Consider the following 22,381-nt stretch of genomic DNA (forward strand, 5'->3'; position numbering starts at 1 on the left):
ACTAAATGGAAGCATGGGCAGGAAGGGGGCTATGAGCAGAACGTCAGATTCATCAACACTCACCCTGCAATGGACAGGCGGCACATGAAAATGTCTAGCAGCTGTAAACACTGAGTTCACCACAACCTCGCTATCCCTGCTGGGGTTGTAGGCATAGAGAAGCTTTGCTGCAGGATGTCCCAGGAACCTGGTTGGGGAAGTGGAAAGACAGGCCCTTGTGATTATCAGTATCCCTCATGCATGCACTCGCACACCATTATTTATGCTAGACTGAACTCAGGGTGCCATGCCCATCACAGAGCTGCATCTCTAGGCCATACAGAGTTTAACCCCAGAGAGCTAGCAATGTCCGTTATAAAGTTAGAAGAACAACAGGGGGGATAGTACCATCCTCAAGGCCAAAAGCCTCCATCATCAATAGTTCAGCTGTGTGGAGCTGCAAACAATCACAGCTGGGTACATTGACAGCTGGCATACCCTCACAGGAGGAGGGGCTGGAGTATATAGGCTGTGGAGACCTGAAAGAAGGAGGCAGAGTCTGCAGAGCCAGGGAGAGTTATTGTTGGCTAAAGACTCCTCAGTGCAGCTGCACTGAAGTTATCCATGCTCTTTTCAGTAACCTCTCATTCACAGTAAGTAATCCCAATAAACTCAAAGTCCTGCTTCAGTGAAATCATACTTTGGTTTGTCACTGGGACCTTAGTAGGGTGGGGATAGTTGCTGCATAGCTCCTCTCTGAAGAGAAATAGTTCTCATGACAGAACAATTATCAAATCTTGTTGGAAATAAAACACTTAATACATAACAGTTTTAAAAGCAAACAAAAAACCTTATTTTTCTAAGACTAATGACATCCTATACTAGTGCTCCATTTGTTTCTGTGTTGTAAGAATTCAGCATATCATCTGCAGTATTAAGTACTTTCACGTTGTTTTGTTTATAAAACCAAACTTACTCTGGCATGCCCTAATGTATTTAGTGTTTCTCATTCAAATCAAGAGATATTTAGGTAAGAAATTGCATCCACCATTTAAAGCTTCTCAGAGCCCACCAAGAAAACACCACAAGCAAAGCCCACCCTCCTAAGCTGAAGAAATGTATGCACGAAAGATGATCAGTGAAATCAAATGAGGGCAGACGTATCCAAGGATGAAGGGGAATATTTCCCTTCATCACATGACCAATCAATGTATCAAGATGGCAGCTACAGAAAAAAGAATACTATGAAGAAACCAAACCCTGGAGTTCAGAAGCTTGGAACAAGCTGGCCATTGGTCATCAAGGAAGTCCACTTCCTTTCCTCGAAGGCTTATTTACTCTCAAAATTGGGGCAAGCACACTTTCATCTTTTGGTAAGTACATTTTTGTGATAATTCAAGAGGAAGAGAGAGAAGGACAGGGAATTTTCAAAGAGCTCAGGACTCTGGGAGAGCATTCAGGAGGCTGATGCTGGGGAACCACAAGCTTTAGGCCTGGGGTACAGAGGGAAATCCTGTCTCAAAAGCAAAACAAAAACCTGTACAGATTTACACAACATTTGACAAGCTCCTGCCGGTGGATGTCCCAGTAGTGATCTAATGGAAAGGCCACCACACTGGAGCTTTGGCTGGCAGCCTGGCAAGAGGACAGTAGAGCGCAGGTGGGCCTCCAGCCCACTCACCTGCAAGGGTCATTTCCTTCCGGCTCCTATGTCCTGCACTAACTTCACCTGCTCCATCAGGCTGCAGTAGAGCCTGCAAGAACTGCACTGCATTCATTCTTCCAGATCCCCGAATCTACAGTTCTGCTTAGTGTGGCCCCAAATAAACCTACATTCCAATTTAAGCAAAATCCTCAGGTGCTATGCTTGCATTAGAGTCTTGTTCCAATTTTTTCTAATAATAAAGATGTGCTGTTTATTCTAGCAGGACTGTGAGACTGAGGACAGGACTCCCTACACAGTGGCAAGTCCAGGGTTGTTCTGCCTCACATAAGGAAAAGCTCACCTGACTAAGAACGATTTATGTGTTGTTTCTCTCATACAAAACACCTTGCAACTGCTACTCAATGTTTGACATGGGAACTTTCTCCTAAGCACTCTTTTTTTTTTGGGGGGGGGGGGGTTTCGAGACAGGGTTTCTCTTTGTAGCCCTGGCTGTCCTGGAACTCACTCTGTAGACCAGGCTGGCCTCGAACTCAGAAATGCGCCTGCCTCTGCCTCCCAAGTGCTGGGATTAAAGGCGTGCGCCACCACTGCCTGGCACTAAGCACTCATCTTAATGAAAGATTTTAATATATCTGATGTGCATTTTAAATCATAAATATTCTAGAACCTCCACTTATAAATAAAACAAATCTGTGTGATTAAAGCCTTGGTCCTTTTGATGTCTAAAATTTCTTTCTTTCATTTATGTCTATGGGTATGCATCTGAATGAGAGCATGCTACATGCACATGTACTGGGGGAGGATACACACAGAGTTCAGACAGGGGTGTCAGATCTCTTGGAGTTGGAGTTAGGTGGTTTTGAGATGGCCCAATATGTATGCTGGAACTGAACTCGGGTTCACTGGAAAAGCAGCAAACTCTTAAACACTTAACTACCACTCTAGCCCCCAAATTTAATTAAATAATTAATTTAAAATAATTAAATAATTCAATTAAAATAAAATCATTTACTGCCAGGCATGGTGTAGCACACCTTTGATCCCAGCACTTGACAGGCGGTGGTCAGGCAGATCCCTATGTTTAAGGCCAGCCTGGTCTACAGAGGGAGTTCCAGGATAGACAGGGCTACAGAGAAACCCTGTATCAAAAAACCAAAACAACAAAACCAACCAACCACCACCAACGAACCCTACTATAAACATAAGGGTCATTTAATAAACCCAGCCGAAAAACTGGGCTCATGTCTACCCTTCTTGCCATAAAAGGTACCAATCAACCGAGCTGTTTAAACTTGCCCCCTAATACTTTACATACTATTCACAAGTGCTCTGGTTTCCAAGAGCACGGGGATGCACTAATGGGAGATGGCAGCGCCCTCTGCAGCAGGGTGTCTGCAGTCTCTGGAATCCCAGCAGACACACGCCTCCCTGCCATTGGCTATTTTTACTCTACTTTTCAATATTCTATTTTTACATGTGTTAAAAGGGTATGAATCTCCTTCAGTAGTGACAACTGGAAGATAATCTATTAATTTAATATGACAAAGGAATGATGAAAATGTAGGAATGATTAGCGCTTCGAGCCTTGGAACCGGCAGAACTTGAACCCTTAGGATAAGCTCTCAGAGAGCAGAGGAAGACTAAGCAGCGACAAGATCCTGTTTCTGCAGGATGGAAATGGAAGCTAGGAAAAAGTTTGCTGTCTGTCTGAGGCTGATACCAGAACAGTGAGGGTGAAAGCTGGACCAGCAAGGGAGGGAGTCAGGAGCACAATGGCTGCTGCTGTGCTGTTGTAGTAGTGACACAGGAGCTAGCAAGTGAGAAGAAGGAACACATCAGTGACTTCTTAAACATGTTATAAATGAAACTAAATGACAGTCTGTCTTTCGCTACCATGAACACTAGCATGTGAGTGACTGAGTGACGGCTTTGTCACCCCACAGTGACGTGACCCTGGGCAAACTGCACTGCTTCTCAACAACAAGTGTAAACCTCTGTGTGCTGTACTCAAGCACAAAGACATGTAAAAATGGGTACACATGCTCAGATAATGGCTAAGTTATCCTTGCAGAACTTATCAGAAACTCAATGATAAAGGCTCTGCACAAGTGCTCTGGTATTCCCAGAGCACAAGTCTGTATTCCCAGCATTACAGAGGCAGAGCCAAAAGCTTTGTCACAGCCTAAGGCCAACCTGCCCTGAGGTCCAGGCCAGCTAGGGCCACTCAGTGAAACCCTGTCTCAAAGAAAACAAAATGACAAAGTAGCACAACTCAAATGACATAAAACACAGTAACACACTGAAAATCTACAAAGTATTACATAACTTAACTGGATCTTCTGAAGGTATTTCAAATCTAAAAAAATCAATAACCCTTCCATTTACATAACCATTCAATATGTTTATATAACAGAACCAGTAATTAATGCATATGGCTAATTAAGACAAATGTAGCACATATACACACTCACTGATCACAGAGTTTTTTAAAAATTCTTTAACTTTATGTATATGAGTGTTTATCTGAATGTGTGTGTATCGCATGCCTGGCTGGTACCTGGCAAGAAGAGACTGATCCCTGGAGCTAGCATTACAGACAGTTGTGAACTGTCATTTGAGTGCAGGGAACTGAGCCCTCATCCTCTGAGTAAATAGCAAGTGCTCTTGACCCTGAGCCCTCTTTCCAGCTCCCAAATTTTGGAATTTTATGTTCTGGAAGAGTATGACAGCTAGGATCCTATATACCAGGGTTTTTTTCCTACTCTGGCTATATTCACCATGATCCATTTCATGGTAACTACCAATCTAAAACAGTTTCTAAAGTAGTCTTGCGTGCGCGTGTGCACACACATGCACACACGTGCACACACACATACATACTTTCCTTAAGAAAAAAGCTTTCTAATCTCAGATTTGAAGTCAGTGAGATTATAAATCATTTAACTTATATTATCAGTTAAATGACTATAAATTCAACTTTTAACCAATTTCTTAATCTATTTTTTTAAGTAACTCAATAGAAAGTACTCTGAGCATGGTCGTACAAGTCTTAGTCCCAGCACTAAGGAGATAGAGAGCTCTGTGACTTTCAAGCCAGCTAGGACTACAGTGCAGGACCTCACTAATAATTAGATAGTTCAGTAATTAATTCAGACACCTAGAATCTTGTAAACTTAGCAAACTACCTTAACAATTTTATCTCTTCCTCCCTTTAGAAAAATCTCCTTTAAAAAGCTCAGCAAGACAGTTCATTTTCTTCCCTGTCACTCTAACTTTCAGAAACACAGACAATGACAAATGTCAGAAAGTGACAAGAATGGCAGGTGAATGCTGACAGCACCACAGACCTCACTGGCTGTAGAGTCATTCATCACCAGGTAACTTTACTCAGCTTCACCTGACCAAATGCTTACTACCAGTCTCTAAGTTTTTAACTGCATCCAGACCACAGTTCTAAGCTGCCTCCTCTCCAGCCCCCTCCTCTTCTCTGTGGGATCCTCCTTTCATGGTTCTCAGCACTGTGACTCTCATTACAGCATATCTCATCTTCCCTGCCTAAACATCCACACCCACACCTAACCCAGGAACTATCAATAGAGTACAACTGCCAGCCTGAAGGTACAGCAGGAAAGGCAAACAATCGCATCTGGGCTAAAAGAATTCAGAGAGCATCAGTATTCAATTTTTCTATTATAAAATAATCAAACTTGTTCCAAAAAAAGACCCAAGTGACTAAAAAAAAAAAAAAAAAAACCCAAAGACTTATCGCTGACTTCTTACTGAAGTCTAGCTATTATCAAATAGTATAAAGCATATCATGAAATCACTGGATGGGGGCTGATGGTACGTCTCAGTAGTAAAGCATATGCCTGACACGGACAAGGCCCTAATTTCAAACCTTAGCAATGCAAAACAAACACCAAAAAACTGAAAGGGCTTAAAATAACTTTTATACTCCCTTTCATGAAAATATTCCTTTAATGAGTCTCAGGATTGATATCCTTTCACATTATTATATGCTTAAAATCTAACACTTTGTATATATCATCAGGTAAAAGACACACTAAGGACAGGGGCTGGAGAGAGGGTTCCATGGTTATCAGTTTATGTTGCTCCTGCAGAGGACTGGAGCTTAGTTCTCAGCACCCATAGTGAACAGTTCACAACTACCTGTAACTGGAGATCCAGGGGATCCAATGCCCTCTTGTGGCTTCTCTCAACATCTGCAGTCATGTGGACATTACTACATATACTAACACACACATGCATAATTAAAAAATAAAAAACTTTAAAAAGATATGCTGAAGACAAATACAAATAAGATGAATTTAGTTATAAATTCATCTTAAAAAATACTTACTGTATTCCAAAATCTAGAACCGATGGCTGAAAATGTAAGCCTTTTCCAATAAACAGTTTATCTGAGAAGCTAAAAGACAGAGAGAGAGAGAGAGAGAGAGAGAGAGAGAGAGAGAGAGAGAGAGAGAGAGAGATTAATTTAATTGCTTAGTTTTAAATTTGGATGTTGCAATCATATACTAAGGACAATGACTCTAAATCCATGCTATTTAATTTTACTCCCTTATAGATAAATTTGAACTAGAGTTCTAAAAATGTACAAGCATCCAGTGTACAGTTAATATAACATTTATCAAATGGACAGATCTTGCCAGCACAATGATGACACAAACTTTTCTTTTAGCCCCACTTAATGACCAGGAGGCTTCTTTCTGCGTGAAGTAAGGTAACAGGCCCATCTTCACACACCCCAAAGACCACATGGCCGTAAAGCAACCTTAGAGAGGCCACAGAAATGTGCTGCATTAATAAGGGGCAATGGCAGCTAAGAGCAGCTCCTTCCCATCCAATGCCAGAGCTGCGAGTTGAACATTGGGTTTTGCACATGATTTCCAAGTGGGCAGATGAAGCCTGGAGGATTTCCTCAACTTACAAGGTCACAAAGCACTTAGAGGCAAATCTCTAACTCAGACCTGTGGCCGATGGAAGGAAGAACACTATCCGGGAACCAACTAGGCCTAGCCTGTTGGATGACAGCCTGACAAGCCTGGTTCCACACCCATGGTCACTGCTTTCCTGGGCTGGTCAGTACCTTAATTTGTTAGTGCCTGCCTTATTGTCTAAAAAAGAAAATGCAAGGACAGCAGTACTTCGCTTACAGTTGTTGTGGAGATAAAGTGAGAGGACATGGCCTTTGCTTCATGCCTATGCATGATTTATGTAATAACCATAGGATCATGTTACAAAGAGGATATTCATCTAATAAAAAAGGAAGGAGACAAATGGAAAGGCCACTGGGGCTCAGTGCCCGTGCTAGCCACTGGACTGAGAGATCCCAACACAGTGATAGTGACCGTCTATGAATAGAACAAATGAAACACGGACCTGGACTATCTCCCAGATAACAGATTTTCAAATCCCACAATCAGAAACTTAATGTGCTCAACAAAAATCAGGCATCTGGGGATCAGTTTAAAGTAATACAGCAGAAATATCCCAAATTTTTCTAACTGTAAACAGAAAAACAAAATCTCATCAGTGATTTTCAACCCCCTGAAGTCACAGAAAAGATTCCTTTTTCTTGTTAGTAGATTTTATGTCACCTGCCTTAAAAATTTGGAAAGCATATCAAGGCATATGGAAGCTTAACATTAAGTAAGTTAAATTAACGGGTCTTTGAGGTAAAAGCCCATAAGATGGATTTGGAGTCTTCACACACATGCTCTCGGACAAAAGGGCTGAGGATGAACAGTGCAGCTCCCTCCCCAAGGCAAGCCTCAGAAACTACAACTTAACTTCCCCACAATAAATCTTAGAAACCAATCCTTCCCAACTTTTCTGTTTTAAAACATTCTCTGACCTGTCCTTATTTAGATCAAAAGACTTTCCTCATCCTGAGGGGTCCTGAAGGCAGGGTGGAGAAAGCTGTGCTGGACCCTAAGTGGCCTTGCTGAATTCCTTACCCAGCTTCTCAGCACCTATGCCTATGCACCCAAGTCTCCATAGAGACCCCACAGCTAAAAACATGGAAGGACCATGGAGTGGGGAGTGGCCTCCATATATACCCCTTCCTGCCTGCCTCCCCTTATGCCTTGATTAATTGGGGTCCTCTGTCATAATAAACTAAGCAAAAACTGTTATGCTAAAACTGAGCGAATGTTTCCCTGGCTTCTGTGAGCTGCTCTATCCAATGTATCAAAAACCTAGAGGGTTGTGGGAACTCTGCCTGCAGCCTGTGTGTCAGAAGTGTGGGTGAAACAACTTGTGGCAAAGCACCTCAAGTAGGAAGGATGCTTGGGACTGTGTCTTGGTCTGCAGAATCTGACCAGAGATGGTGTCAGAACTGAACTAGACTAGAGGACTCGGGCTGGTACTGCAGAACTGATTACTGCAAGCTGATGGGGACAGTCCCACACTTCTCAGAGTCACAGGTAACTTTGTGTTCATTACTGTGGTGCAAACTAAGGAGAAAAGGTGGCTGGCTTTCCAACAGTGGGTAAGTAGCTAGCGGCCATAATTTAGTTACATAAGGACATCACAACTTATCCTCAGATCATCAGTGCTAAGAACTTAATACTGTGGTTGAGATGCCAAGGTCATTTCCAAACCGACACCTTTAACAAAATAACCCTGAGAGGCCGTGGTAAAAGAACAATGAGCCACCTTCTTGTCCCCATTGTTTCACAGGCCAGCATTACGTTTGCAACTTTCACTCTTATTAACACAACCCATTATGGGGAATGCCAACCCTCACCTGGCCTCTCTTACTCTGGAAAAGTCCCAGATGGCACAAAGTAAGGAAATGCAGCTCCGAAAAATCAACTATGTATTTATGCTATGTGTTTTAAATCCTTGCCCAGTATCTGTAGGATACACTTTACACAGGAGCTGCTCTGTGCTTCTGGGGCAGAGACAGAGATGGAAAGCACGGGTTGTAATGCCTGAGGGGATATAGCTCTTATCTATGTACCCCAATTTCTTACACTCTTAGTTCTTACTGGATGATGGGGGCTGAGAATGAACCCAGAACTGTGTGCAGGCTAATGGCATGCTTTTCTTCTGATCTACAACCTCATTGCTTACTGTAAGTCCTATTTTAAAGATGCACACCTTCTGCAGGAAACAACCTTTTCAGCAGTTGGACACAGCTGCAAAGCATCCCACAGTATTTTAAGGTCTATCTCATTCTAAATGACCCAAATCAAGGCACCCCATGCTTTTTAGAAAGGCCTATCTGTCTAAATGATCCAAATGCTTGTCTTTCTCTTTTTCCTAAACATCAGCCATATATATGACAAATAAAACAAAATTAAATAAGTTTGGAAAGGTGGCTAGTCCATGAGAAAAGACATTTGATGAGAAATGAGCCAGCCTGAGTCAGATACAGCTGTAACAGGAGCCCAGGGTGCAGGGCTCAGTTCCCCATTCTGCAGAATGTGCTGGATGTAGCTGACATTCTCAGAACTGTGTGGATACCTGGATTCCTTACTCCCAGAAAAAGTCAGCCTAGGTGCTGACGTCACACACACCTTTTAAAACAGCAGCCCCACAACTGAGACATGGAAATGAGTTAACTATAACCAGCTTTCTGATTGTTCAAGAGGCTTGTCAGCTGATCAAAGACAATGCTGTTCCTTGCCAGAGTGAAGAGCAAAGCCAGTGAGTATGGCCCCAGCCCTGGTAGCACTGAGGCAGGTGTTCAGCCTAAGAAACATGCTCCTCAGGCCATAGCCCAGGGTGTATGAGTCTGCTAACAGATAAACTATGAGGCTCTCCTACTGAAAATGAGCACTTCTCTGGAAAAAAACAAAACGAAGAAACAGCAAAAACCATGCTGGAATCCTGCCCCCATGTATGCCAAGCTGGTATTCTGAGTCCCAGCTCTAGCAAAGGTTTCAAAGAGTGGGGCTGTATGAAACAGACCTTGAAGACCAGGTACCACCAACAGCTGGACACTAGACGGAGGCCACATTCAGAAGCACTGACTGTTAACAAGGACCTAAAAACTGAGCAAAGTGTGGAAGTGGGGAGAGGTGAGTGGGAGGGAAGCTGGTGACAGCAGTATGTGGCTTGCAGGAGAGGCTATGCTGGGCCACCACCGGGAGGGCCCTCACCCATGCTCCAGGAGATGAAGCCATAAAGCTTTCTCTCAGTTTAACCACTTCCTTGTGATGGAAGCACTGCTTCTGAAGATGGCCTGCTCCTTCCATACAAATGACTGTGAGACACAACAGTGACACCAGGGAGGGAGGGGTGGGATGGCCCTCTGTTCTCCATATTCCTCAATAGTCTGTTTCCGCTCAAGCCCTACCAAACTGCTGCCTTTTAATAAACTTTGCCAACACCTAGAGAGCACATAATTAAAAAAGAAAAAGTTAAGATAATGACTTTGGCCAATGAAGGGGGGGATGGGCAAGAGACACAATCCATACTCATTTCACAAAACCTCTGCATCAAAGGGGAGCACATCATTCCATGAGAAAATAATGTTTCACATCTAGATTCTGTTATCCAGAGAAGATACAGCGTATCTACAGTGCTTGAAATCATGTGGTTTGGGTGTTATTTTTCCTTCCACATTAAAATCGAACAGTGGGGATAAAGTTGTTTTTTTGTTTTTTTTGTTTTTTTTTTTTTTTGGCAGAACACAGTTTCTTAGTTTTACTGTAGAAAGCCTCAGGTTTTAAGGTCAAAGCATTAATACACTGAGTTAGAACACCAAAGAATAAAAGGCTCTGAGAACTCAACCTGTTCTGTGGGATACATACTCAGTGATTAAAAAAAAAAAAAAAACAGGCTTGGGTTTGGAGGCAGCCACAATGTACTGATGGCCAGGCCTTGACAAGTCTATGACAAATTTCCTCCAATAAAGGGTCTCCAAAATTGCTGATGAAATCCTCACATCTGTAACTCCCACAGAGAGAATTCCTCCTTCAATGTCTAAGCCACTAGCCAGCTACTCTTTCCGGATGGCTCCTAGGATTTTCAGCATTACCACCCAGCCCACTTCTCTCCTATAGGTGCATATGAAGAGACCGCTGCCCTAGTGGCTTAGGTCCTCTGACCTTCCTTGCTTCTCCAACCCCTCTTACCTCTCATGGTCTACATGGTAACATACAATCACAGCCACTATGCACTTAGCCCTTCTGAGGTGCAAGATGCTAGCCCAGAACTTTATCACATGTAACTGTAAGAAAGCTGCGTGGAAACTTGTTATCTGCTACAGTTAGGATCATCAAGCTCCCAAATGCCCATCTGTTAGTCTTCATCCACAGAGTGATGCTTGTGAGAGGAGGTGGAATCTTTAAGTCAAGCTTAGCATGAGGTTTTTAGTCCCATCTGTGGGTCATAACCATGAAGAGCAGATTGCTCTATGTATGTACGTTCCGCACAACCAACATTCAGCACCTCCACCAGACACACACAAGCAATTATCACACCTGGACATTGGCAGGACCCACTACAATCACTAGCCAACAGAAACTTATTTAAGTGTTGATTACCTTGCGTATTTTTCTACAGTGACAGGAAGTTGACTAGCACACATTCCAATTTCACACAGGAGGAAATGACTGGAGGGCTTCAAACTTGCCAAAGCCCTCCTCCTCCAGGTAGAGAATGGTATGTGAATGCACACTGGGAACCCCTGGCTCCCAGGCCTGCCTCTCCTTGTGATCACTTTAGCCCTCCTACTCTTCTGCTAAGGATATCAACGATCCACAAGTTGTGGAGTCAAGGGCTGAGCTACCTTAATCTCTGCTGGCTGCCATCTCTGGAGCAGCCCTTCCTGGGTTTCTAGGAAACTGTTGCTGTATTCTGTCCTTCCGAAACAGCTGCACTGTCTATCCGCTCAAGCTCTTCTCTCTCTGTGCCTCTCTGTACAAGACTGAAAGAGGCTTTTCCTTGTAGAGATTGTGTCTTTTACTGTCTACTGTAATGCTAAGTGTGGGGAAGACCAGGAGTCTGAACAGGGTGAAGGGGTGAGGTGGGTAATTGTGATTAAGGATGCCAATAGCTGGGCAGAAGAGACGTAGGTGGGGTTGAGGTTTTGCAGGCTTGGAGAGGGAGAAGAGGAGCTACCTTGGAAGAACACGCAGGAGGGAGGAGGAGAACCACCAAGGGCTAAGAGCCAAGAGAACACGGTCCAGAGAGCCCAACTGGGTTAAGAGCAGCCCAGATGAAACGTACTAAATAGTGGAGTTATCAAAAGTAGATTCTAACAGCATGAAGGGCAGGCAGCTGCCCAGCTATTGTGCTAAGGCCATTTAAAAATATGAAGGCTGTGTGTGTCTTTTATTCGGGAACATAAATGGTCTAAGGTGGGGAAGAGGCTTCAGGATGAGATTTACTACACTTCCTCTCAGTTCTCTTACTCTGGAAAAGGGTTGGACTGCCCAGTAGTAGCTCTACCTACCATCTCTTAAGACTTGGTTGATTCACAGCAAAAACATTTGTTATTTGGTGGCTATTAAGTACCTTCCTGACAACATTTGTGGATTTTCCACTCTACAGCTACCAGTTTTACTAGCTCCCCTTGCAGCTAAAATACTGTCACATGACCAAGATGTTACCAGACTGACTCACCTAAGGCAGGGCATCAGACACTGAAGTGACAGGAGGAAGGAGGAACAAACGAAGGGCAACCATAGCAGAAGTAGTGCAGCTGTGTCAATGGCTAAGGTGGCAGTGTCCCCAGCAGGTTCTTCTGACACTCATTCTAGCTGCCAAGTTCCCTCCAGCTTGTGCTCCCCAGGCCTATTCTTAATTCTTCCTAGAGATTCTGTCAGCTGCCAGCCCTTTTCAATACATTCCCCTTTTGCTTAAATGAGCCAGCACTATTTGTTGTTGCTTAGCTGGTTCACCTCCCAAGCCTGTGTGTATCTGTGGCCTGGACTCTTCCATGAAGCTTCTGGCTGGTCATTCCATCTGTACCAGAACCAGCTCTTGGAGGACAGCTGCCAGAACCTCCAGGTGGAATCCAAGATGGCAATGAACTTGGTGTGTGAGATTCTCACCCTGCTGAGTGGCTTGCCTATGTGCCCTCGGGGAAGCCATCTGGGCAATCCCACTCCTGTAACCTTCCTTAATTCCACAAGCAAGTGGTTCTGAGGGGTCTCTAGGGATTTCATGCTTTCACACCAAATAAGTCTCTTATTCTCCATTCCCACCATCAGGACTGCATTTTCAAAAAGCACTATACTTCCAATTCAACAAACTTCAAAATATACCATCATATTCACTCATTAGCCATAGCACATTCTGCATGCTGTACAGAACACCAGCAGCCACGTGGACTGTAAATGCCTGTCAAACAACAGGGCAGTAATTAAGTGCATGTTCCCTGCGTCCTGCTCCAACTCTCTCCTCTCTTCAATTCAGGTACAACTCCTTTGTGGTTTAAAAACTGACATCTTTCCTAGACTCTAGAGGTAAATCATACTATCCTGTTAAAATCATTTGAATATGACTTTATAATGTGCAAAATACAAAATCCATTTTGTCTTTTCTTCCAGTTCTGGGACAGCAAGGTAGTATTTAGTATCAGAGTCTGCAGCAGTAATCTTACACACAGCAAAGGAGAGAATGTAGAAATTCACAGAGCAAACAAAAATGGCGAGACTAAGAATAGGTTTTCTTCTTTCATGAGTAGAGACAAGCAATGCATCCATAGAATGAGAGTGGCCATACTCAGCTCCCAAAGTGTCCTTAGGTATCCAAGTATTTACAGTTCCTTGAAGGTGGGTGCTAATGTTTGGCTACGTCTGCCAAAGACCTGTGTATCAAAGGCATAGTCTTCAGCCTGTGGCTCTACTGGGAACTGGCAGAACTTTAAAGGGGCAAGTAATAGGATTTAGGAAACTGAAGGCATGGCCCTGAAGGAGATATGGGGGCCCCAGCGCCTCCTTTTCCTCTCTCTAGAGCCTTCCCCTGCCCCCACCCCATCAAAGAAAGAATGGCCAGGGGTGGAAGATTCTGTAATTCTGTCACATCACGACCCTGTGCTGACTTCCCACAGACCCCAAACTAGGGAGGCCAACCCATCCACCCTGAAATGAAAACTTCAAAACAGTAAGTTTAAAACTGCACAAGTTTAAGTAATAACCTTCTCTCCTATAGGCTGACTATTGTGGGTATTTATCACAGTGATCAAAGGCCAGTTGTGAACCTGCCTCTTTAAAAGACGGTCTAAAAGCTCTTCAATCAATCTGATAGTTATACTTATTTTTATAATAATACAGAAATAACAAGCTCTTGGCACTCACTTCTTCTACCTACCTTCATTAGGCTCTTACTCAACCTGAGAAAATTATCAAAATAATGTTTATTAGACAAATATACACAATGTTAGCAACATTGCCAGAGTAATCTAGTGAGCTTTTCTACACTTTTTAACTGCTTTTTGAAGGGTGGACCTCATGGTCTGTTTGGCCACAGTGAATGAAGCAGGCTCATGGCTTTACAGCAATGATGAGAACTTCACACTATCCAAACATGTGGCTCAATGTCTAATTCTGCTGGGCTTATTCTCATTCTATAAATATCTGCACAATATGGTACCACTCAAAAAGTGTGACTCCTTTCTGTAGAAGAAAATACATATATATTACCTTCTGAAAGTAATGTTTTTAAAAGTAACGAGACACTGTAGGGAGTCAAAGATATTAGAGTGCTACTCGTGATTGTCATGTTACACCAGAGACAGAAGAGGTGGCAAAAGAAACACCCGGGTGATGTCTCCATCTGGCTTTCCAGAAACAAAGTCCTAACAGGAAGCCTTGTGGTGGTTTGGATGTGACTGCCCCCCACAGACTCATTTATTTGAAGGTTAGGTTATCAGATAGTGGAGCTGTTTGAGAACGATTAGTTAGTCTGGCCCTTTTGGGGGAGGTGTGTCACTAGGAATAGAGTTTGAGGTGGGCCCAGTTAGTGTGTATCCCCCCCCCCCCCCGCTTGTGAACCACATGCAAGCAGGCACTGCTCCATGCCATGCCTGTCTGCCTCCTGTCAGACTCCTTGGTGTGACAGCCATGTGTTCATCCTCTAAAACTGTAACTAACCCCTAATAAAGCCTATCTTCTCCAAGTTGCCTTGCTCATGATGTTTCTTCTCGATAATAGAAAAGTAACTAAGATAGCCGTTAGAGCCCAAATGAATCTACTTCTCAAAGACTAGCACAACCTGTGCTTATTGGCACACAGTACCTCCTGCATCTGGGGCACCAACAGGAAGCAGTTGCATGCCTCTTCTACTTGAGTTGATCCACACAGGGGCCCTACAAAGTTTTGTAAAACCAGAAAAGGAATAACCTAGAAACCTGTCTTGCTTTCTTGGCAATACTGAGAGGAAAGTGTCCATGGGACACACCACAATGGGGGGGGGGGGGGGGGGGGAAGACACTTCCCAGGCCCATAAATATCAGTAGGTTCCAGGCAGGGAGCAAGGGGCTAACTAGAAATGTATGTAGAGACTGACTATGGGTATGTGAGCAGCCCTTCAGTATCCTCTATTAACAAAGTAAGACCCAAAGAAGGATTGAATGCCTGTTAAGAGCTCTGCCAGAGGTCAGGTGAAGTGTAGGCCACTTTCTGGAAGAAAGGGAAAGCAAAAAAGAGAATAAGAGATGGACAAATCAGAGAGAGCTACGAAGAGTCTGTTCCAGAATTCCATTTATTACAAGCAGAGTCATGGAAGATGGCAATATTCTGCCAGCTGAATTCCAGGGAACTGGCAGCCACAGGCTGTACTCCACAGGGACCCAGTAAAGTAGCTGGGGCCTCCCTTTCAATTCAGTCAGGGAATTTAATTGTTCTTAATTATACAGATGCCACTCATATGCAAATCATGCACCCAGAGTCTTCCTTTTAAATTGTAATTTTTCTTTCAAACCCTTGAGGGCTGAAGTGTAATTGCTGAAGAGGTTGTAAAAGAAAGAATGGCCCTGCCAGTCCCTGGGCCTAGGAGCCAAGGCCTATTTGCTCAGGCCCCTTCTAGGTCTGCTTCCCTATCACAGGTCAGCCCCCAGCTTTCTCCAGGGTCTCCTTTTCAGCCTACCCCATCCTCTAACCACTTCCCCTCTCCCTCCAGCACTCTCCATCCCTAGACAAAGGGCAGCAAGCATCCTGTGCAGATTCACAAAGGCAGGCAGGCAGCTGGAGGAATTGAACAGCCAGCAGGATGTGATTCGATCCCCCCCAGTGCTCATCCACAGCCACCAATTCCCAAGCAGAGCTCTCCATCAAGGTAGAAGATTACAATAGCAACTAACAGTGGGGAGGGGAGGAGCTATGAAGAAGCAAAAAACTATTGTGTACAACTTGATTACAATTAAAAAAAAAAAAAAAAAAAACATGGCGGGAAACTGAGAGGGCCTGCCAGAACACTCAGCAATGCTGGAAGGAGCTGAGCATTAGTAGTATCCCCTTTCCTCACATTTCCTAAACTGTGAAGTGCTTCTGTGTCCAGAGCTTTAAAAATATTCAGAATGGCAAGTTTTTGAAAACTGAGGGCAACTGAAGAATATTAACTTCCTAAACACAGCCTGTAATTCTTCCTTTATATGGATTCAGGTAGCCCATTCCCACCTTTCAGGTCCTCTACATTGAACACTACTGCTCTTTCAAAGCATGCAGTTCTGCTATTTTTACAGGACCTACCTCTTGCCTTCACCCCAGCACACTCTTCTCTGGCTCTTGTCTGTCCCTTCTCTGTGCATGTATCCCAGGCCCAGTCCTCTCCACCTTATCACCTCAAAGCTCTCACAGACTAATCAGTCTTCAGGCTTTCGACATCACTTCCAACACCCAGGCTCTCCCCAAGTTAGCATTCCAGCCTACTCATCCCATAGATGGACAACCGAGACCATGCTGCTTCAAGCACCAAACCAGATGGTCCTACACTGTAGTCACCTCTGACACTTTCTGTCTCAAATTCTGCATCCAATCCACTAGAACCTGTATCTGCTCTCAAACCCTAGGTAGAACCTCACTAGACCCATGCCACCACTCAGTGTAGATCCTATCAGCAAGGTTGGTCCCTTGTACTGACTGGCTGCTGCTTTCCCTATAGAACATGGCCGACTCTGGAGATACAGTCTTTTAAAACCCACTTCAGAGATGGTCAGTGCTCTACTCTGCATCTTCAAGATAATACCACGGTTCCCCAGGGGTTCTACCTAGCTCAATCCCCTCATCTCCTTGGTCCACAGTCTGCTCTATACAGTAGATATACAGAAAAAAAAAATACACACATACACATATGTGTGCGTGTGTGTGTGTGTGTGTGTGTGTGTGTGTGTGTGTACTCTACAGAAGGTTCAGCTCTATGGGCTTTTGTTGCTGCTATCCCTCATGCAAGCATCCTTCTCTCAGAAAATCTCTTGGCAAATTTCTTGCCTCCTTTAAATCTTTGAAAAGATTCTCTGCTGATACCCTCTTCAGGTGTGGCCCATAATCCACACACACTCTTGTCTTTCTCTGTCTTTGCCGACTTTCTTAGTTCCTACTGCTCCTCTAGCATCCATGAGTTCAGTGAGTAGGCACATGGTCACTGCTGCCCGGCTTCCCATTGCTGCAAAGATGAGCCCAGACAGGGATGTGGGTCTATTTTGCTGGCCTTTAACATTTAGAACAGTCTCTCACTAAGCAATGTTAGCTAAATAAAAGCAAATTGTCCCAACTGGTGCTACAGGCTGAAAAATCACAGTTCAAGCCTCACAATATTTTCTTTTATCATTATCCAGTATGAAATGGTCTCATCATAACATGTCAAAAACAAAACAGCATGAAAAGTATTTCCCAATTTCAACCTTAACCTTACCTTTAGTAAATAAATCTAACTTATAAAAACAATGAAAATGTGCACCAACTTAAAAAAAAAAATTAATGGCAGGTAACTAATACTTACTCAGCTTTTTCAAGATAATCAAGATTGAGATTGTATCGTAGCTCTGTGGAAAAGCACTTGCCTATGATCTGCATTGCCTAGGTTCTATACTCAACACACACACACACACACACACACACACACACACACACACACACTCTCTCTCAAGGATATACACAATTGTGATGCATTAGATGATTACAAATGCTGTAACTCTGAGATATACTGAGCCAGACACCTTAAACTTGAGTGACAGGACTGGAGGAAGGCATTGTGGCTAGTCCTTGTTTTGGAAAAGCTTTCAGAAAGTAGCACCCAAGTATGGTCCTGGCTCAAATCCAAATGATGTAGGTTCTTTGACTATGAAGGAGCCTCTCATGGCTCATTAATATGAGGAACTACTGATCACCAAAAGCTGCCCTGAGCCAGGCCCTTCCAGGTTCCTTTGTTTCATGTCCAAGGCAAAGAAGAAAAGGGACATGCATAGCAAGTGTGGATTATGTAGCTTACAGTAAACCGAGTGGAAAGGACGGTCCCATGACACTCCAGCGGCCTCTTATGCCCAGGAACTGGATGGAGACTGAGATATTTTTTGGTGGGGTTGGTCATTCATTGAATACCCTGCAGGCTGTGCAGTGAGTAGCTTGCACATCCCTTTGTAAGTGTCCTTGGCCCAAATGGAGAGGTGATCATGCATCTCACCCAAATAGGGAATGGTTGATCACAGACTGTGCACCACTGTTAATTCTCTCCCTCAACTCTTTCTGTGATCTATTGAATTTTGTAGAGTAAGAGTCATGTACCATGAGGTACATGAATATGACTACTTCATAATCAATAGATCCTTTGGGGAGCAAACCAACCACCCATCAGGTCAGTAGCACAATGCCTAAAAGTTCTTCTGGTCTCATCGTGCACATTCTTCGTTCATAACTTAAAATCCCAGAATAATGAAAAGCCAAAAGCATTTATAAGCCAGTTACATAAAAACCCAGGAAAGCTGAGTGGCGGCCCAGTACATAGTTCACAGGCTCATTTTGCCGTTACGTTCCCACACTGAGTCCCCTCAAAAGTAACCGACTAAACAATGTGGTGGCAAAGGATCTGAACAACAAAATCCTTGACCTTCAAGATCCAAACCCCACAACAGAACTCCCATGCTTAAGGCACATGAGTGAACTCATGTGAACCTGAGAGGATCCTACCTTAGGATTAGGTATATGGGCCCAGTAGCTATGATGTATGTAAGTCATGAGGCTGGGTCCAAAAGTCAGTAATGTTAAATCATCAGTGACTTCATGAAACAATTGCTTCCTAAGAAATGAATCTTTCCAAAAGCCCCAAGATGATCTGTGTTTCCATTAAAAAGAAAAAGCAGAGGAAAAAAATACTTAAAACTCTAAACAAGGACAAGAAGATGGGTCAGTAGTTAAAGATGCTACAGCTCTTCCAGGGGACCAGAGCCGGCCTAGTTCCCAGCACTCACACAGGGCAGTTCACAGCAGTCTAAAACTCCAGCTCCAGGAGCTCTGATACCCTTTTCTGGCCTTCCTGGGACCCTACCGTATGAATGCAACAGCTTCATGTAATAAGGGCGAAAATCTAAATAGACTATAACAGTCCCTATACAACCCTAAAAATATGTTTAAAAATGAAATGCAAACCACCAGATTGCACTGTACATGGCATGTGAATTATCTCAATAAAGTGTTAAGATAAAAGAAGAAAAGGGAGCTAAAAGTATGTATACCAGCCCCTAACTCAATCATTCTCTCTGGTGTGAGGAAAAACAGCCCTTCTGGCAGATGCAACCTCTCACATGTGCACCCAGCCCAGCCCTACAGACCTTGCATCTGTGTGTGCATAAGCACTCAGTTCCTCTTGTACATAATGAAAATGTCATATGCAGATGCGTTTGATTAACACCCTTCATGTCTTTCATGATTATGCAGTCCTCTGTGAGCTGCAGTTATTTCCTGCCTATTATCCCAGTGCAAAACCACCCTGCTTAATGTCAAGGCCTGGCAGCTGCAGAGAACAGCCCTGCCCTTCAGTAGAGACCCATGTGCCATGCAGCCCCTGCGGCTACAAGGACTCACTCCATCAGGAATGGCTCCTCAATTTCAATCATAAGGAACAACTAAGACAGAACACAGGTGAAGCCCTTCATAGATAAGGCCAGCAGAGAACATGAAGACAGAGGCAGAAAGGAGAAGTGGGGACAGCAAAGGACAGAGCTTGCTCACACCAGGGCCTAGGACCTGCAGCTATCCGGCCTCCACAGTTCAGCCAACCCACACCACTCAATGGCTTCACTAGCTTCCAAATAATCCCTGATTTTCTCAGGAAGCAGTTCCTGTCTTACAGAACTTCCACAATATTTCTCTTTTGGCTAAAACATATAAGAAAATACACTAACATTAACTTACACAATAAAATAGTACAATTGTACAATAACATGTATAATAAAATATGCAACAAACATTGAATTTTTTAAATCTAATAAATATTTACTTATTTATTATTGTATGTTACAGGGGGTGACACACATATGGCACAAAGTACATGTGAAAGTCAAAGGTGGCTTTGACCTTCCAATTTCAGTCCCTGGGACTGAACTCGGGTCACCAGGCTTGCAGGACAAGTGTCCTTACCCAGCCAGAGTCATCTCCCTAAGCCTTCAGTCAGTTTTAACTCTCACTACAGACCATTTCATCTTCATTTGGCATTCAGTAACATGCGCTCTTCCTCTAGAAATAAAAAATACAAATCCTGTGTACGCTAGACTGGAAATATGGAAACCTGTTGTCAGTGGTGACAGAATGAACTACTTTAACCCAAGTCACGTAAATTGTCTGTAGTGGAGTGTTGGGAGCCGACTTTTAGCAGAAAGCGGCTAGATTATCTTTGCAGCCATCTGGAACCATTTTCAATAGCCTACAACAGCTGAAGCACACTCTGATATCCCACATATTTTGTGTTGCTGTTTACTGCCCCCAACTGCAAGGCGCACGTGGTAGCCACGCCTGCAAGGCATGCCGTTCACGTGCTGTCCACGTGCTATCCAGGCCATATATGCCTGTAAGGCGCACAGTGCACGTGCTATCCACACTATAGACGCCTGTAAGGCTTACGTCATATCAACACCTACAAGGCACGTGGCAAAAGCATATAAATACCTCAGATTTCCCTTCAATAAAAGAGACTTGGTACGAGACTTGAGACTTGAGAAAAGAGACTTGATCACACCCTGTCCTGTCTCCATTCTTCGAGTCACTTGCCCCACACTCTCTCTCTTGACCAGAGCACTTAGTCCCAAAAGCATTGAGGCAAAAGCGTTGAGACAGAGTCTCAACAGTGGAGTCTCTAAAAACATGCAGCTTCTAAACACTCCCTCCCTTCTAAGAATCTGCATAAGCCCCAGCTTATTTCTTCTACCTCTCCTGGGCCCATCTTGACCCTCTTGTCTTCTTCCCCGCTCCTCTCATGGCCTGGTCTATTCTGCTGGCCGAGTTCAGTCTGGACCCTTCCATATGCCTCTGGCTGTTCTCTCCTTCTACAGTAAAAATCTTCTCATATCTAGGAGTGGTCATGTCCTCACTTTCATCCAAACACATGCTACCTCCACTGCTGGTCCTGGGTCAGGCATCCAAAGTCAACTGAAGCTCACTCTACACTAGGATAGAAGTTGACCCTGAACCTATATAGATCAGAACCTACTCTTAAATTTCTTTTAAAGTGCTCATAAAGACCCAGCTTCAGCCTGCCAGCAAGCCTCAACTATAATGCAGACCCCTTACGTAGGTGCTTTTTAAGGAGTCTCTCACTTTCATCACTTCCTCTGGGTTGTCCTCTATTTCCCTTTGCTGTGGAGAAACCACTAACTCAGATTCAAGCTTTGTACCTGGCATCTCCTCAATCTCTGACTCAGCTCAGAATACATGTCTGGCTCTTTAGAAACTTTTCCAATAAGTTGTCTCTTTCCAATTCCTGTCATTCCCCCTATCAAAAACAGCTGAACAGATAGAACTAACATTCTCCTACGCTGGAAATAAGTAAAAATTCATATTATTAGAATCTGTCAACACTCGACCAACATTTTTTTTTTGGCAGTAAATGTATACAAGATTAAAACAGAGTTCCTAAGCCACACGGAGTATGTTTTCTCAAGGGGTTGGCAAAGATCTAAGAAAATGAATGAGACAGCAAGACTTTTAGATTTTTGACATAAATATTAATGGGGAACCAGTTAGATTTGAAATACGAATGCAATCAGGTATTATTACTTAAGACAACACACAAGAGTGATTGCAAAGCATGGGCACATGTCACTGAGAGCCTCCCACAGGTTATATGGAAGGGGCAGGGAGAAAGGGCAGGTCTTAGGAGCAAATGATGCAAGGATTCAGGCTAGAGACACAAGTGCAAATGTGCACGTGGCTGCCCTTAAATTCCTTAGCTATTTTCTCCTGGAAAGATCTATCTATCACTCAGATCTGGTTTTATATTTGTGTTTGACTTAGGAATTCCCACTGTAGATTCAGTTCTCTCCTCTTTGGTTTTTTGGGTCTTTCAACCCACTTCCACAACCGCAGGATCTGTTTCTAAACCAGCAGTCCACACAGGTTTCCTCACTTCACACGTTCGCTCTCAGTAAGTGGAAACACACAGTTAGTTACATTTCTCTTCAAGTTACTGAAAGTGAAAGGGGTACACCCACAGAATCTACTCATTTACATGGAACGTTTACTTTCATTCCTTTTGTATAAGAATTCCATCCCACCTACCACATTTCAAAAGAATGTTATGTACAATTTCCTTAAATAGAAAATTCTA

At 43.6% G+C, this 22,381-nt stretch overlaps 1 protein-coding gene across 4 annotated transcripts in view; it reads right to left on the reverse strand.

Annotated features, from left to right (window-relative positions):
- The window catches only part of Tmem131l (transmembrane 131 like), a 131,225-nt gene that overhangs the window by 59,802 nt on the left and 49,042 nt on the right, over positions 1-22,381 (reverse strand). For all 4 annotated transcript variants that reach the window (XM_076932586.1, XM_076932583.1, XM_076932584.1 and 1 more), the window contains exons 4-5: positions 6,006-6,074; positions 64-187 (exon numbers count right to left, since the gene is read on the reverse strand). In XM_076932586.1, coding sequence (XP_076788701.1) covers positions 64-187; positions 6,006-6,074 — 193 coding nt within the window. The remainder of the gene's footprint in view (positions 1-63; positions 188-6,005; positions 6,075-22,381) is intronic.

The sequence above is a fragment of the Arvicanthis niloticus genome, chromosome 4, assembly GCF_011762505.2.
Source record: "Arvicanthis niloticus isolate mArvNil1 chromosome 4, mArvNil1.pat.X, whole genome shotgun sequence".
Classification (NCBI taxonomy): Eukaryota; Metazoa; Chordata; class Mammalia; order Rodentia; family Muridae; genus Arvicanthis; species Arvicanthis niloticus.